General features: G+C 50.5%; 1 protein-coding gene across 2 annotated transcripts in view; it reads left to right on the top strand.

The window, feature by feature from the left end:
• Positions 1-17,754, top strand: part of ANAPC5 (anaphase promoting complex subunit 5) — a 29,656-nt gene that overhangs the window by 6,022 nt on the left and 5,880 nt on the right. The window contains exons 5-12 of one of the 2 annotated variants that reach the window (XM_006894654.1): positions 134-200; positions 4,519-4,620; positions 5,974-6,164; positions 9,680-9,761; positions 10,588-10,677; positions 13,243-13,424; positions 14,408-14,543; positions 15,505-15,579. In XM_006894654.1, coding sequence (XP_006894716.1) covers positions 134-200; positions 4,519-4,620; positions 5,974-6,164; positions 9,680-9,761; positions 10,588-10,677; positions 13,243-13,424; positions 14,408-14,543; positions 15,505-15,579 — 925 coding nt within the window. The remainder of the gene's footprint in view (positions 1-133; positions 201-4,518; positions 4,621-5,973; positions 6,165-9,679; positions 9,762-10,587; positions 10,678-13,242; positions 13,425-14,407; positions 14,544-15,504; positions 15,580-17,754) is intronic. The other variant, XM_006894655.1, reaches the window with a different exon arrangement.

Genomic DNA, 17,754 nt, shown 5'->3' on the forward strand with positions numbered 1-17,754 from the left:
TTGCAGCACAACTTCTTGCCACTAGGCCACCAGAGCTCCTAAGACACTTTTGAAATCTGCTGCCCCTCTCTATCTGGCCTTGTGTTACCATTTTTGCTATGGTGTAACTTCAGTATTTTGACTTTTTTTCCAGAGAAGAAGAGGTATCTTGTAGTGGACCTCTGTCCCAAAAGCAAGCAGAAGTTTTTCTTTCTCAACAGGTAGGTGAATTTTGTCATTCAGTGGTAAGTTTTTCAGGTCTGGGACACTGAGAAAAACACCTCTTGGGTTGGCAGGTCTGTGAATTCCCCCTCGCCCTGGTGGCACTGCCTCTCAGGTGGTTTTCCTGTCAGCAGTTTGACTCCAGCACCTGCTGGGAAGGAAGAAGGTGAAGCAGTTGACCTGCTCCCGTCGGTGCTGGCCACCCTGGAAGCCCCGCGGGGAGGCCTGCGGGTCATGGCACGTCGGAATTGACCCCATTCAGTGGGTTTAGGTGTGGGTTTTTATGACTCCTGGTCCCCTTTTCTTTACCAACTGGGTCTGTGTCTGTGTGTCCATTCTTGGGATTTTTGTGTGTGTGATTTTTTTTTTTTAAGTTGAAGTGACAATGCAGGTTCCTTTAGAGACTTAACACAGCCCCAAAACATGTAGTTTAGACAGTTTGCTTTTTTATTTTCTGGAACCACGGAGGCCACCATAGAGAAGAAAAGGTTCCTGCAGTGCCTGAAACCCTTAAGAAAAAGCGAACGTATTTCCCAGAATTAAGGCTCAAGAGTGAGAAAGAAGTTTGCCCAAAAGGTGCTTCAAAAGGCAAGGAGGAAGCTTACCTGTGAAAAGGCTAAGCCCTGTCATTGAGAATAGAGGCAGCTGTACAGAAGTGACGTCCGAATGGCTCGAAAAGCCGGGGCTTCTTAGAACCCAGGCTGGCTCTTGTCCTCCGGATGGGTATCCACGGTGTGAACCCAAAGGTGCGTAGGGAATTTCAGCTCCTTTGCCAGATCTTCATGGCGCCTTTGTTAGACTCAACAAGGCTTCAGTTAACATGCTGAGGGTGATGGACACGTGCACTGTGCGGGGAACTCCAACCTGAAGGCTGTCGGTGAACTGGTCTGTAAGCGCGAGCGTGGCTAAATTGATAAGAAGTGACTTGTTCTGACAGATAACACTCTGATTGCACGATCTCTTGGTAACTGCATCATCTGCACGGAGGGTCTGATTCATGCCGTCTGTACTGTTGGCAAACGCTGTAAAGAAGCAAACCACTTCTTGTGGCCCTTCAGAGGATCTTACCTCAGTGTGGAATGAAAGAAAAGACCGTCCGTTGTGTGGAAGGTGGAACTGGAAGACCAAAGGAGCAGACTTACTAGAAGAATGAACTGAGGTGTCAGCCATGATTGGTTTTTGTAATCTGGTCAGTAAATAAAATAGTAGCTACTTCCAGATTAAAGAAAGTGGAAGAGAACTTGCTTCTCCCTAACACTATTACTAATATTTTCAAGCTGGCAGATAAGGTGAGAAGCTTGATCCAGGAGCTCCCAGAAGCCAGTCACTTCCATTCTCCACTATTGGGTTTACTTTCTTGCCTGTCCCCCCTCCACAGCCATTTCATCTTGGACTTTTGATGCACTTTAATGTGACTTATTGGCATCAGTACATTTCACCCTGAATGTTGTTGTTCTGTGCCATCGAGTCGCCCGTAACTCATAGTGACCCTGTGTATATTAGCTCTGAACCCTGCCTTAGCCTGAGCCAGTCTCACTGACTCCAACACACCTAACCCTCGGCCCCTGTTACCTATCAGTCCATCTTGTCTCGAGTCTTCCTCTCCTGCACTGTCCCTCCACCCTTCAAGCATGCTGTTCTTCTCTAAGACCTGGTCCCTCTGGCCACGTGCCAGACAGAGCTTCAAAATCCTTGTTCCCAAGGAATAACGTGGTTTCACCATCTTCAAGACAGACCTATTTGTTTTCTTGGTGGTCCATGGTATGTTCAGGACTCTTCTCCAGCACCACAACTCAAACGCGTCGATTCTTCTTGTATCACCCGTAGTCATCATTCAGCTCTCTGATGCGTAGCAATTAATTGTAAAGACCGTGTCTTGGATCTGGCAAACCTTACTCTCTATACTGACATCATTGCTCTTTAGCATTTTGGGGAGGTCATTGACAGCAGATTTTCCTAGTGCAGTTTGTCTTTTGATTCCCTGACTGCTGGTGCCAAGAGTGTTGATTGTGGAGCCGAGCCAGCTGTTAACCACCTCAGTCTCTTCTCCATCCATCACGGTGCTGCCAGTTGGCCCAGTGGCGAGAATATTCGTCTAGGTGTTGAGCTTCAATCCATATTCTTCCACAGCAGATGCTTCAGGTCCTCCTCGGTTTCAGCACGCAAGGTTGACACCTGCCTGATTCTTCTTTTAATTGTGAAACGGGTGACGGTGTGTGGAGCACGTTGGTCGTCCGTTCTCTAATTCAGACGGATTTTGGCTCGTGACGTTGAGGGCAGCGTTCACACTCTATTAGCACTCTTCTCCCCGCTGTGTCCAGTTCCTCGCTGTCCTTTCCTCCCGTCCTCCCTTACGCACTTTCTTCTCGGCCGATGCTGCCCTTTGACCTCCTGTGTTGACTGTGTAAGGCCTGCGTGCCGCCCTGTGTTGTTGGTCACCTTCGAGCTTCTTGTCGAAGGTGTGAGCCCCCCTGCTGCGGCTTCTGAGCTGTGCTTTTTCACTAATACCAGCTGAGTGCTTTTTCCTGTATTATTTCTGGCATCAAATCTTGGCCTTTACCATTGTTTTTCTACTTTCTCCTTATTTGTTGTGAAAATTCTTTTTTTCTTCAAAAAGATGTGATGTTGTGATGAGATAGAAGTGATTGGATGACCTTTGGCGAGGCCTTTTGAACCATTTAGAAAGTTAGGGCTCTGGCTGATGAGAGAGGAAAAGGCGAAGGTGGACCCTCCCCTCGCCTCATACTTCAGTATGAAATACACTGACTTAAAGGTTAAATGTCAACCTTGGAAGCTGTAATCACACTGGAAAGAAGGACACATTACCTTTAACTCATCTCTGGAGGAGAGACTTTCTAAACTTAAAACAGTGGAAGGAGGAACGTCCCATGTTAGAACATGTTCTAACACATTTTAGTAAAACCAGCAAAAACCCGAGCTTGCGGAAGATGGGAAGCTGCCAGAGAAGAACACGACACAGTCTCACGGTCGCCGATAAAGGCGGTGACGGAAGAGTAAGGCTGTCAAAGGCGGAAGTTTCCAGACCCGCAAGGACAAGGCCGAGCCGTCAGGACCCACAAGGTCGAGGCTGAGCTCTCAGGACCCACAAATCAAACCTAGGAGTCATGGGGAAGGTTTGACCCACCCACCTCTCAGGTGGTAACTGAGCACTTCCCACACTGAGCCACCAGGGCGCCTGCTCTATATGTGCATGTATGTGTGTGTTTATCTGTTAGGTCGGCTTCATATTTTTGTGTTCCGCATACACGGACTCCACCAACACTAAATCGGAAGTGCTGCACGAGGAGAAGAAAACATTAGCGGAGGACACAGTTGAGTGATCTAAACAGCCCCTAAGGGCTGAGAGTGCTGTTTACATAGTACAGCGTTCACGTCATACTCGGTGTGCTAAGTGATCTGGAGATGAGTCCATAGGAAAAGGTGTACGTAGGTTATTCTGCAGATCCTGCAGCGTTTTACGTGAGGGCCTTGAGCATCTGAGGATCTGAATGTCTGTCAGGGCCCTGAGATCAGGGACACCACACACACGTATGGATCTGTGACACTCACAGTACAGATGGAACCACTGACGGGTTGATACTGCTGTTGGCTGCTGGCATTACCGATCGCTTTTCTATCTGTGCTGTTTTTCCATAGTTTTAGATTTTCTACAGTGATTTGGTAAAATAAAATTGAATGGGAAATGATTATGTATAAAGAATAGCTTGTGTGGGTACAGTTGGAGTGACGTGTCTGTACCCCAGCTGAGTCCCAGAGCTTAAGTGCAGTCGCTTTTGTCCTCTTCTGTGTTGTCCTTGTGGGCATCACAGGAAGCAAGTCAGGAGGGATTGGCGGGCCGAGCCTGAAGACGCTTGTCAGGTGCTTGCAAAGACAGCATAGGCAGCCCACCTACCACCTGCCTGCCTTCAGGGGGCTTGCAGTCTGGCCAGGTTCAATCCCCTGACCTCCAGAAGGGTCCATGGAGGGGGTTTCTGAGAGCCTGCAGGGGCAGAAGGATCCCGGTCTAGAGGTCATAGAAGCTGCTGACTGAATTAAAATTGGGACCTGCAGGCTGGGCAGGGGGCAGCGAGTGTTTGGGCAGGGGTGGCTTGAGAAGCCTCATATTTCAGAAAGTGGACACAGCTTTCTGTGTGGCAGTGAAGAGAGTGCAGGTGAAGGGTCCCCAGCGGGTCAGTGTAACTGGGGTGAGGACAGGGTGCCGTAGGGCCGGACCCTGAGGGGCTCTCTGTAGAAGAGTTGAGAGGAGGTCGTCGACTGCATGTTTCCACACACTCAGTGGTCACTTTAAAATTCCAGGCTTCCTTGTTGAAGAATGATGAGACCAGAGCCCTCTCACCAGCTTCTCTGCAGAAGGAGTTGAACAACTTGTTGAAATTTAATCCTGATTTTGCTGAAGCGGTGAGTCTGTCCAGGTGTCAGAGTCTAAAAGACAAGAATTACTTCTACATTGATGAGTCATGCAAATAAGTGTTGGCCCATTCATCGTGTCCTTGAGAGAAAGACTGTTACTGGCAAGTAAGCCTCTTGGCAGAGGCAGCTAAGAAGCCCCTGGGGCCCAAGGGAGTCTCTTAGGTTTATTGATGTTTCCTGTGCCATTCATCATCTCTCTGATGTCGCTAATTATGGACAAGCCATGATAAGAGGAGGCTTGTTGATCTCTCTGTTCTTTTTTTTGACGTCTCCTTCACCTCATGTGTTTGTTCAGAGGGTGGAGTCATTCTGGACTCAGCACTGCCTTCTGGATGGTGGGAGCACATGGGCTGTCCCCAGTATTTCCTGCATGCTGTGGTTAGATGTTGGTGCTGACTCTTGGGAATCCCACATCACTTGAAGCAGCATCTTCCTGACCTGTGCCGTCTCCATGGCCGCTGACACACGTTGCATCATGAGTGGGCTGTTTAGAAAACAAATGTTTCTAGAGGCTGAAAGGTTTCTTTTTTTAACAGTATTTTTGGTCCTTACTAGATTTTGTTTAACACTGAGAACTTTCTTGGTAGTGCCTGCATTTGACACACCTCTACCCTCATGCAGAAATCAAACTGTTTTACTTCTTGGAAGAGTCACTGAAATTGCTGCATTTGGGAGAAGGTTTAATTCAGTGATTCAAACCCAATGAAAGTGGGTTCAGAATAGGAGAGGATGGATGGGTTAGTAGGCTAGTAACAGTTTGGTTCAGGGCATGGTGCTTTGCCTCGAACATTTTAGAAAAGTTAGTTTTGTAATTTATACCTGCACCACCCAGAGAACAGACAAGTCTCTCTTGGAAGAAGTGGAGGGACTGGGCTGCAGCAGTGGCCTTGTGAGCAGAGAAGCGGGACGACAGGGCAGGCCTGGCAGCGTTTCTGTCTGCTGGACGTGGTCCCTGGGAGTCTGGCCTACTCGACAGCAACAACACCACATTTACAGAGGAGTTCAGGGTTAGATCTTTCCTTGAAATACCTCAGATAACATCTCAGTGTCCATAAGAAGTGGGCTTCCCTTCACTCTTTCCTTTTGTTCAGGAGTCCTAACGTAACTCGTCGCATGGTGAGTCCATATTTAAGGTAGAGCGCATACTCATTCTGGCCCAACTCCGTTTCAGGCTTGGTGACTCCCTCTCGAGGGAGCTGTGCCCAAGCCACGCACCTTGACCCTGCTCTCCTCAGGTAGGAGAGGGTTCAGGAAGCTCACCTGGCCACCTGGGTGTTATGGGCGGTGGTCTTGCGGGAGCTGGAGTGGAACATAGAATGTGGGGATTGCTTCTTGTTTTAGCATTACCTCAGCTACCTAAACAACCTCCGCGTCCAAGATGTTTTCAGTTCGACGCACAGCCTCCTGCATTACTTTGATCGCCTGATTCTCACCGGAGCCGAGAGCAAAAGTAATGGGGAGGAGGGCTACGGCCGGAGCCTGAGGTACGCCGCGCTCAACCTGGCCGCCCTGCACTGCCGCTTCGGTCACTAGTAAGTGCTGGGGCCTCAGTCTGGGCAGACAACGGGCGGACGTGGGCGGGGTTATGGGGGTGTGGCTGGGGTGTCCCACAGCGGCTGCCTTTCCCACGGGAGAGCGTGCAGCAGCTGCAGGAAGCAGGTACGTGGGCACCGCTCTTCCAGTAGGAGCTGAAAAGTTAGTGTGAAACACAGTGAGTATGCAAATAGATATAAAATAAAAATTAAAGGTAAGGAGCACAAAGATAAAAAGAAAAAGTTGGTGTGACCAGGTCAGGCCCTGGTCGCTCGGTGTCTCAGCCTTTTCTTCCTGCAGTTGGACACGTGGTGGGCTGTAGTGTCAGGTGCAGGTGTGACTTTCAGCGCGCTGGGGAAACAGAAGTTTTGTGTGACTTGCTTTGCTGCACTGCTCCAGAACCAGGGGTGCGGCACTGTGCACATTTCAGGAAGAGTTCTAACAAAGGATGGAAAACAAAGAAAGGAGGGACCGGTGGAGGGCGGAGAGGAGGACAGGTTCTTCACCTGGACCTGAAACCACGGGCTCCGGGGCGAGGCAGGCCCGTCCTTCCACGCGGTCTGCCCCCTGGCGTCACTCTTTGGAAGCACCGTCTTTGCACCTTTCATTTCTTCTAAGAACAGCAGCCATTGAATTAGAAGGAAATCAGGTCATTAGGCCGGAGACTCCCTTAGGGATTTTTCTGAGGGACTGACAGGGGTGGAGAAGCTATTTCGGTGTTTGAGAAGGCTGAGTGACATTGTGCCTTCCCCAGTTAAAGACCACAGGGGCTTGCTGAGAGTCTCGTCTTGTTTTTGGAGGGGATCCAGACAGGTCACGAAGGGGACCCTGGTTTATCCCGGTGCTCAGAGGTGCCTGTGTTTGTAAGGGATCAAGACAGGGTGATTGATTATCATTACCTGGAGAGTGTCAGGACTGGGGCGGGGGTGTGAGCCCTTGGATGCTGTGTCAAAGCCCCCAGTTGTCACCCACCAGCTGCTCCTCAGAAGGACGGCAAGGTGGCCGCCCCTGTGCAGACTGCAGCCTCGAACACCCGACGGGCAGCCGTGCTCTGTCCCGAAGGCCGCTCTCGGCAGCGATCCCCACTGGGTTAGGGCTTAAACACACTTGAGTAGATAGAACCTTTGAAAATATGAAGGCTGTTTTGAAAAGAAATAATGTGAATAATGGTTAAAAAAAAAGTTAGGAAACAGAGAGGTTCAGTTGTGAGAGTCCTTGTCACCGTGGCATTGAGCATTGTCTCAGATGAGGGGCTGTCATCTTGGGATAGAGACTCCCAGGTATATTAGAGGGTGTAGTGTCCAGGTAAAAGAACGAGACTGTTGGTGAGGGCTCAGAAATTGTACTGACTTTTCCTTTAGGAATTCCATTTGTTTCTGGTTATTGTGTGTTAAAAGGGACACTGAGAATCCCGAGTGTGTGTCGGGGCCAGTGTTGAGTGGTGAGACCGTGGTCTTGATGCTGTTAGGTGCCCCCGGAGTCTGTCCCAGCCCATTGTCAGCCCGCGGACCACAGAGCAGGACACTGCCTGCTCCTGGGCCATCCTCGGTCACCGTCTGCAGGAGCCCAGCTCAGTGAGCAAGGCTTCTTGTGCTGCTGACCCAGCCTGTCTCCAGGGACTGATCGATGTCTCCTGACAAGTCCGTAAAGTCAACAGCCTTGCGTCCAAGGCGTGTTCCTGCTGGACTTGGCAAATAACTGTTTGTTCTCTGACAGCCTCTGTTAGGTTTGCTAGTCTTTACCCACATTCAGATGTCTGCATTTTCTTTTTATCTTTTCATTGTTCACTTAGCATGCATTTGTTGTTGATTGCCGTTGAGTCGAGCACGACTCTTAGCGACCCTATGAACAGAAGACCTGAAGCCTTTCTATAACTATCGTTTCTCAAAGTTCATAGAGTTTCCAGAGGCATGTTGTGCAGGAAGTGGAGGCCACTCCTGAAGCAGTGGGAACTACTGTGGTTTAGGTCAGGTGGACCTTAGTCTTTAAAGTAACATTATTGCTCTTTCACACTGTTCTTCGTACTCCCCTCAGTCATCCCATACAGAGAATGTGTGCACATTTAGCCTGGAGAAGAGTCACACAGCTGAGTGTGTGCGCGACATTCTGCGTGGGGAAAGGTCATGTGCAAGGGCTTGGTCTGGTCCAGGAGTGTGGCTCTGAGGGAGGCAGAGTGGCGCTGGCCAGTTTGGACTGGACTGTTCTGTGAGACTGTGGTCCTGAGCCTTCTAACCCAGCCAGCCGGTTCCCAGGGGGCCTTTGCTGTTTCAGGGAGGCCTCTGTGACTGCTCCCCAGTCCAGTGGTTGGTCATGTACAGGACATGTAGTTAGGTGCCGTTGAGTAGACTACCACTCCTAATGACGCTGTGAGCCGACCCCTGTCCTGTCCTGTGCCATCTTCATCATGTCTGACACTCGAGCCCTTTGCAGCAGTCACTATATCCACACATCGGTCATCTCTGACCCTTCAGTGCGCTTCCAGAGGCTGTAAATCACAGGAGATCGCCCATCTTTCTCGCTCAGAGCAGCTGGTCCTTCACACCGCCTGCCCCCGGGCGGACAGTGCACCTCCTTGGGCATGGTCCTCCGTGTGATTTACAGCCTCTGAAACGTGCTGGAGGGCCGGCTGTGAGGCGACAGCACAGAACAGCCACAGTAAGAGATAACTCGTAAAAGCATAGTGCTCATGTAAGGACTGTCCGTGGGTTCAGACCAGCCGCAGCTCTCAGGGTGGGTCAGGAACCTTAGGGGCAGGGTGTTTCCGTTAGTGAGGGGACGGCGCACAGGAGGGTGACGGTGACCGCACACTCGGGTCTCTTGAGTGTTGGGTGAGCCTGCCTGTGCTTTGCCGTGTATGTTCACAACAGTGAGTGGATTTGGGGAAGCAAGACCCTGTGCACTGCAGGGCTGATCCTGAGATCTGAGCATTTCTGCATTTCTCTCGTGCACGGCGTGGAAGGCCTGGCTGCAAGCACAAGGTGTTTATAAACTACTGCAGTTAGATACATGACCACAACTAAGCCAATAAGATTGAATAAATAGTGCTGTGTTAAATTAGCCCCCAGACAAGGAACTGGGGGTGCCACCGTGGGGATTTTCAGAGGTGAGAGCTTGGGCAGGGGGTCCCGAACAGCCGCAAGAGCGGAGGGTTTCACGGTGACGTTCTCGACAGAAGGAGTTCACGGGAGCACATGCACACACTCCAAATCACAAAAATGACAATCTTCAGGACACGTCCTACAACTAGCTTTTGGAAGAAAATGATTAAAGGAGTAAAGGCCCCTGGTAAAAAGTATAAATTGTGTCTTCTCCCTGACCTTCCTTGAGTGGTGAGAAGCTGACATAAAACTCTCTGGTGTCCATCTCGGAGGGGCACGTCCAGCGGCCGTGTTTCCTGCCCGAGTGGTTCTGGTGGCCGACCTCACGAGTTTCTGTTGGGCAGATGACTTTCTGTCCCACTGGCTGCCCGTGAGCTTGTGGTTGTTGCTGGGATCCTAACATGCGTGTGTCTCAGTCAGCAGGCGGAGCTTGCCCTGCAAGAGGCCATCAGGATCGCCCAGGAGTCCAATGACCACGTGTGTCTGCAGCACTGCTTGGTGAGGTTCCCCGTCAGGCTGGGCTTCCCCTTCTGGGCTCCACTGGTCCTGGAAGGCACCAAAGGTCCTGGGGAGTGGACAGAGGCTAGCTGAGTGGTCGTGGGAAGGGCACCCTGTATTTAAGGAAGCCTGATGCCTAATATACTCAGATGCCACCAGGAGTTCAGCTGTTCAAGTCCACCAGCCGCTCCAGTGGGGAAAGATGTGGCGGCCCATTCCTGTGGAGGCTTCCAGCCGCAGATACCCTGAGGGGTAGTTCTTGTCCTGGAGGGTCACTGGGAGTCAGAATCACCTTGACCACAGGGGGTCGGGTGTTGTTGAGTGCTTTCCTTAATCCATGGTATCTGTGTTACTTTGGGGACATTTTCTATCTTCAAATGTGTAGTTCACATTTCCAAGCAAACGAGTGAGAGTCCCACAGCTTCACATTCAGCACTGGCAGTAACAGGTGTGCGTGCGCCCGTGACTGGACACCACACTCCTGTCCTGTAAGACATGAACATTGTCCTGTAAGAGCCTTACCCAGCAAACGAGAACCTGGCCCCACAGTGGAAGGTCCCGGGCAGAGGCTGAGAACCTGGCCCCACAGTGGAGGCCCCCGGGGTCCTGGTGCTACTCCTGAAGGGCGCTTGCTGCTTGCTGCCGTCAGGGGTGGAAAAGACATTGCGGTCCGAGGGTTCTCGTGTTTGACAGGTGTCATTGGGGTTCCTAGTTCTGATTTTGGAGGATTTGTGATCATTTACACAGTCTTGATTTTGGTGAGCACGGTGGTGTCCGTGAGGCCCGTCAGTCCCTCTCCCCATCACTGGGCGGTTTCTCTCTGCAGAGCTGGCTCTATGTGCTGGGCCAGAAGAGGTCTGACAGCTACGTCCTGCTGGAGCACTCTGTGAAGAAGGCGGTGCACTTTGGGTTACCGGTAAGCACCCACGACGGGGTCGACTCAGTCCGTGCGCGCGAGCCATTGTCGGCTTTCTGCTGCCTTTGGGGTGAACCAGTGATAGCGTCAGAAGGCCTGTTTGAATGTGCAGTTTCATTTGTGTTAGTTTCATAGGATCTTAATTATTAATCAAGCCTCTAAGCTCTGTTTCATCGGTTTCTCCTGCCCTGTCCGTCTGTCCTGACATCTGTGCCAGTTCCATCTCTCACTGCAGTGAGAGAGCTTTGTTTATTGGCCACATTAACTTAGCACGTCATCACAGGGAAGAATGTCTGGAACAGTATTCTTTTTAAGTTAGAGGTTGGCAAACCCACGAGCCTGTCTGGCCTCCTCTCGGTTTCTGTATGGCCCTCAGGCCAAGAATGGCCCTTAGACTTTTAAATAGAGCAGAGAGAGGGAAGAGAATGTCAACAACGATGATTATGTGACGGAGACGGATTATGGCTGCAGAACCTCAATTATTTATTATCAAGCCCTTTCCAGGAACCAGTTTGCTGAGTATCGCTTTAAATAATAAACAAAGCCAGAAAATGGTCAATCTGACAAGCAAATCTGTTATTTGTCATGTTCAATGACAGAGAAGAAGCCAAATGGTAGTCCTCAGTGGCTGTAACTGAGGAGTGTTGAAAGATATAGACGCCTCACCAGAAGTATCGATTCTGCTAGAATCTAGATTTCTGTTGCAGGAAGAAGCTTATTCTGGCCCAGAAACATTTCTTGTAAACAACCAGAGGCAGTAGAACTGTGAAGGGCATTTTTAAAGTCTGGGACAAAGTGCAGAACAGTTGAGAGTAATTGTGTAGTACTTTCTTGTGCTCTGCTTTTTAACTAAGGACAGAGAGCCTTGGGCTGATACCTGGGAAAGAAAGCTAGTGGGCAGACGTTTGAGGCTCGCTGCCACTGTGTGCATTCCCCCTGGCAGGTCCGAGCCCTGGAGGACGGATCAGAGCTGTCCCGGGGCTTCCGAGGCCACAGGACAGAGTCCTCTTAGAGTGGCTGACACGTTTCAAACACTCGGCTTTTGATTGGCTTAACCAGTCTGTCACCAGCAGTAGAATTTCTTTTCTTTTTTTCAGTGAAAAATTCTTTAGAACAATTTTTTGTTACGCACTTAAGTGGATTTTTTAAAATGAAATTTCGTGGTTCCCAGTAGGGACCATTCTTTTAAACCATCTAACCTGCTGCCCAAAGCACCGTGGAGGCACCATGGTTAAGTCATTGAGAGATAGTTAGAGGTGTGGGATCTGCTCTGTAAAGACAATATCCCTGAATAATGCAATGGAGAAACCAGAAGGAAGGAGCTTTGACCTCAGGTCACTGAGCCGGAATGGACCTGGTGGCAGGAGGTTTCTGTTGCCCAGCTCTGTGTTCTGCATGCATTGCTCCATCTGGTGCTGATGACAGCTCCTTGTGGAGAGCGCCGTGCCTGTATTGCGGATGCGGAAGCCGAAAGCTAGCTAAAAGCTAAGTGGCTAGTCCTGCATCACACCGTGGCAGGGGGTTGGGATGGGGAGTTCAGCTTACGGGGCCTCTTTTTCAGCCCCAGAGTTTTAGGAAGATATTGCCTATGATAAGTGTGGAAATAAAGTAGTAACTTACAGAGTAACCTCCAAGAAAATAAGTAAACCTTCTCATCAAAATAATAAAGAGGAAATCATACTTGGAAAACAGTTAAGACAACAGCGATAAAGGAAATGATAAGAAAAGCCATCATCACAGTTAACACGGTGCGGAAAAAGTCGCCGAAACAGCGATCGCAGCATAAAATACAGCACCGCACGCGTGTGTCGGGAGCACATTGCGCAGAGCGAGTTGAGTCGGTCACAGGGGCTGTCACCGTGTGAGGCCACCGGAAGCTAAGGAAGGTTTCCACACAGGAAGGATGAATTCTGGGTGCTTAACCAGAGATGGGAAGGGAGAAAAGAAATCAGTAAAGAGGGGGAGACCGTCCGTGATAGAGTGATCAGACACTAATGAAATAGTGACCCAGACTATTGTAACGAACTTATACAGATATGTATAAATGATGGCAGGAAAGACGTAAGTCAGGGGGTGTGGAGGGGCGGGTGGCGTGGCGTGTGTGTGCGCGCGTGTGTATTTATTTATGTGTTCCAAGCTTAGTATTTATGAAAACAGCAGTCCAGACTCAGTTCGTGGCCTGTAGTTTACTAGCCTCTGGTCTGAATCTGTTGGAAGGTAGCTTTCTTTGTGATCTCAGCTCGCAAAGAGCTCCCGTAATACAGTCCAGGGTCGTCTTGTACTGCACACTCGGTAGCCTTGCACACATTTTTTTTTTAAACTTAGAATATTGGATTTACATAAAATACGGTAAACCGTACCGAATTCCAACTGAAAGGAATCTTAATAATATTGCTTAATCTCTTAACTTGAATTCGCTTTAAAAACTAAATAGTCCTGCCACTGTACACATAAAGAAATGTGCAAAATGCTGTTTCTCAAAAACAAAACTAATGAAAATGAGCCCCTGATGTGTGCGCCTCCTCCTCTTCCTCCTGCTCCCCTGGCTGTGGGTCGGCCCCCCAGTACCTCGCCTCGTTGGGGATACAGTCCCTGGTGCAGCAGAGAGCCTTTGCTGGGAAGACGGCCAACAAGCTCATGGACGCCCTGAAGGACTCGGACCTCCTGCACTGGAAGCACAGCCTCTCCGAGCTCATTGACATCAGCATCGCCCAGAAAACGGCCATCTGGAGGCTCTATGGCCGCAGGTGAGCCTCCAGGCCGTGGGCAGGGCCCTGGGGCCTGTGTGCTTCTAGAGACAAGGGGAGTGTAGCCGGTGGGCTCAGGAAGGAACGGATAGATACGGCAGCTGATAGAAGTTATTCATCTGGGGATTAAGGAAAAGAGAGCTTAGAAACCCTTGCCTTTTGCCAAGCCTTAGTGTGCTTCCTGGCTCTGCTCCCCGTGGGTTGGTGAGAAGGCATGTAGCCCCTCCACATCTGGGGTGAGTAAACGGAGGCTTCCACAGCTGCTCCAGCCAGGTCACAGACAGCTGGGATGCAAAGCCAGGCATCTGACTCCAAGTCCTGCGCCCAGAGCTAGAAAGGAGCAGGGTGGCCGGCTTCTTCTCAGGGCCCCCTCTGTGGGCGCTCCAGGCGAGCATCCCCCAGGCCCTGTGTCTGCTGCCTTCTCAGCAGTGTCCTCAGCCTCGTGGTTCCTTTTCTGTTTCACCTTGTTTGCCTCAGAAGTAAACTCTTGGCCAGATTTTCGGTCCCAGAGCCCTGTGCTCACCTCGCCTCCTACGTAGCTGCTTAACTTTGGCCCATTGTAGCCTGAGCTGGAGCCCTGGTGGTGCAGTGGTTAAGTGTTGGTCTGTTAACTGGAAGCTCAGTGTCTAGAGCCCACCAGTCTCCAGGAAAGGAGGACAGGACACTCGTCTTCAGTGGCGAGTGGGAGCCGCTGTTTGTCCTGCACGGCTGCTGGAACTGACTCGGCAGCAGTGGGCGTGGGTTCGAGCACCGCACCCCCGAGCAGCTGGGGCCAGGGCTGCAGTGAGCACCCGCGGGAAAGCGGGGACTCTGGCGTGCGGAGCTGTCTGTTGAGAGGCGTCTCCGTGTTCCCAGCCGAGCTGCAGGACGGTTGGCACGGGGAGGGCGGCTCTTCGGGGAGCTGGCGTCTCTTCTTCCATCTTGGGGGAGAGGAGCCTGGGCGTGGCCGGCGGTGCAGACCCCTCCCGTCCTCTCCCCCGCAGCACCATGGCCCTGCAGCAAGCCCAGATGCTGTTGAGCATGAACAGCCTGGAGGCCCTGCCGGCCGGCGTGCAGCAGAACAACACCGAGTCCTTCGCCGTCGCCCTGTGCCACCTCACAGAGCTGCACGCCGAGCAGGTAAGCAGCGCTGGCAGCCGCGTGGCCGGGTCTGCCCAGGTGCAGGTGCCGCGGCTGATTCGTCCTAGAGAGGGTGAGACCAGGCTGCTCCCTGGAGGCAAGGATTCTGGGGCTTCGTCTGACGTACTTTGGGACATGTTGCCAGGAGGGACAGGTCCTTGGAGAGGGACATCATGCTTGAGAGGGTGGAGGGACAGCGCAGGACGGGAAGGCCCTCTATGAGATGGATTGATTCGGTGACTGGGGTAATCGGGATGGGTGTGTCAGAGACAGTGAGATTGGCACAGGACAGAGCAGGGTTTAGGGCTGTTGTACATAGGTCGCAGGTGACTTGATGGCACATAACGACAACCACCACCTTATATATGAAAAATATGGTAATTAACACTGGAAAGAAGAATTTATTTTTAATTTTTTTTATCTATTGTTGCACATTTTCTTCCCCTCCTCTCCATTCCTTCCCCCAGCCCACCTTCAGTGCACCCCTTGTTCCAAATTGTTGTCATACAAAGAAAGGGCCATTGATTTGAAAGTCTTTACTTGTTGCCCATAATTAACAAATGATGGTAGAGTCAATTTCCAAAAAATGGTATATGTGCTTAATTTTAGGGATCTTCCTTTATTTTATATTTAGATGTGAGGGGGAAAATCTAGAAGCGGAGACATACGAGAACATGAACTGGAGCTTTCTTTAGTAGGGCTGATTGTAACTGTCTTTCCTCATTGCTTACATGTGCTTTGTAAGTTTTCCTAGAGCGAACATGTATTGCATGTGTAATTTTAGAACTTTCTAGAACCAGGCATCATCCGTTGGCACCTGAAAGGCATGGCCGCAGGTTCCCGGTCTCAGCCCGGGTTCTTCTCTGCAGGAAGGAAGCCTGGGCGGGTGCGTCAGCGTCCTTGACTGCTTGCGGTGGTTTCCACACAGGCCTGCTAATCGCATGGTGTCTGTCATCTTCAGGGCTGCTTCGCTGCTGCGTCGGAGGTGTTAAAGCATTTGAAGGACCGATTCCCACCCAACAGCCAGCATGCCCAGGTAACCTGCCTTCCGTGTGCTCTCCGGTCAGTGCAGAACCCACCTTTTTCGTACTGCGGTCAAGCCAGGATCTTTGGGGATCGCTCCTCAGTTTCTCCTAGTGATGGGGCGTGTATAAGACTGAGCTGAGCTGACTTGAGACAGCTGGAGAACCAAGATTTCAAGGACAGCAGTCTGTCCGTCCTAGCGGGTGTCACGTGCATGTCTGACTGTGGGACTGAGGTGGAACTCCGTGTTCCTAGGCTGATCAGGAGTGAGGTCCCCGTGTTGTTGGCTCTTACCCTAATCATTTCCTCCCATAGCTGACGAACTTTCTGGGGCCTGAACCCAGAGAGAATATAAGCATTAGAGCTTTAAAGGGCATCCAAGCCTCTCTGTTCCTTTGCCCCATTTTCTATCTCACAGGGGCCTGAGAAAGCTCTTTCTGGGGCTTCCTTTCCAGTTTTGTTTGTTTTTTTTAATTTTTATTTTATTAATATTTTTTGTGTGTACCATGAAATCAGATCTTACTGGTATAGGAGGAGAGTGTCCCTCCTTTTCCAGCAGAGTATCTGGTGGATTTGAACTGTGTGCCTCTGGGATTGCAGTGCAGCTTTTTGCCACTCGGCCACCTGAGCTCCCTGATCCTTTCCAGTTTTGTCTTCAGTGGACTAGGGAATCTGAACCTGTGAGGCCTCTTAGCGTGTGAGTCCCCCTAGCCGTCCCTGAGACCGTCACTCCTCCGTGTCATGGTCTGTCTCACTGTGTGTGGTGAGTGGCCGTCGGCATGTGCAGCCCAGGCTGGGGGCTCCCTCCTGTCTTTGAGGAGGCTGTGATCAGAATTCGGGGGACCCAGAGGGGAGGAGGAGAGCGGAAACTAACCCAGGAAGGCGGGGGAGGAAGACGAGGAGGAGGACTGATGAAACGGGGTGGCTTTGGTCCCAGCTTTAGTAGGTTTTCAAAAACAGATGCACAATTTTTTAAAAAATGCATCCTTTAATGCTGTAATTCCAAAGAAGCACATATACACATGCGTGTATGTGATATTGTGATAGAAATAATTACAAGATGCTCCGCCTTGCTAGTGACCAGGGAAATACAAGTTAAATCAGTAATGAGATTTCTCTACCCATAAGATTGTCCTGACACAAAAGAGCTGCCAATGCCCAGTGTTGGTGAGGACACAGGGCAGCAGTGGTGCCACATGCTGCTTGTGGGAGGGTCACCTGTCCAGCCCACGTGAGGACCAAATGGATGGTGGGTAAACGCTGGAGAGAGCATCTCCCTGGCTTCCCGTGCGTCTAGATAAACGTTCCCGGCACGTCGCACCCGGATGTGCACTGTGGTGTTTAGAGAGGGAAATGTCAGGAGCTGCCCAACTGTGGTGGTCAGTTCTGGTGTGAGGTCTCTGTGAGACAGAACAGGCTAGCACGCCCCATGGGGTTTCCTAGGCTGTCGTCTCTGTGGAATCAAATGGCCATGTCTTCTCCCGTGGAGCGGTGGTGAGTTCAGACTGCTGACCGTTCTGTGTTCCCAGAGTTCCTCGTTACCTCACATCCATTTCATATTCACATAACTAAAAGCTATGAATGTGAATGAACATAGGTAAACCTTAGAAAAATGTCACAGTATAAAGGCAAGTTGCCAAAAAGATGCAAACAGTATGATCATATTTATACAGAGTTTAGAAGCATATAGAAGAATAGTGTATATTGTTTATGAGCAAATGCACATGCTGTGGAAGTGCAGAGATGTGAGTGCGAATCAGAAGCACCAAATTCACTGCTGACTTCAGAAAAGGAATAGAGCCCTGGTGGTGCCTTGATTTCTGCTAGTCAGAAGTGGGGTGGTCTGTGCCCGTCCGCTGCTCCACGGGAAAGGGGTGAGACCGTCTGCTTCCGCAGAGACTACGGCCTCAGACATGCTAGAGGGCAGTTCTCTGTCTCACAGGGCTGCTGTGAGTTGGAACTGACGTGGGTTCCAGACTTGGGTTTGAAAAAGCAAAGAGGAAGAGGGAATTTATGAAGGAACTGCACGAGTATCTGTAGCAAACATAGCAACATGTGATGTGATGAAGCTGCTGGCTGGCATTTGTATTTATTATTCTATTATCGTGCTTTTCTTCTTAGTCTAAAAGATGAAGAATGAGAGTGAATGTCCTAAGGACATTTGCTCAGGAAACCAAAGTACCCTCTG

This window comes from Elephantulus edwardii, unplaced genomic scaffold, assembly GCF_000299155.1.
Source record: "Elephantulus edwardii isolate Elephantulus edwardi_28Jun2011 unplaced genomic scaffold, EleEdw1.0 scaffold00148, whole genome shotgun sequence".
Classification (NCBI taxonomy): Eukaryota; Metazoa; Chordata; class Mammalia; order Macroscelidea; family Macroscelididae; genus Elephantulus; species Elephantulus edwardii.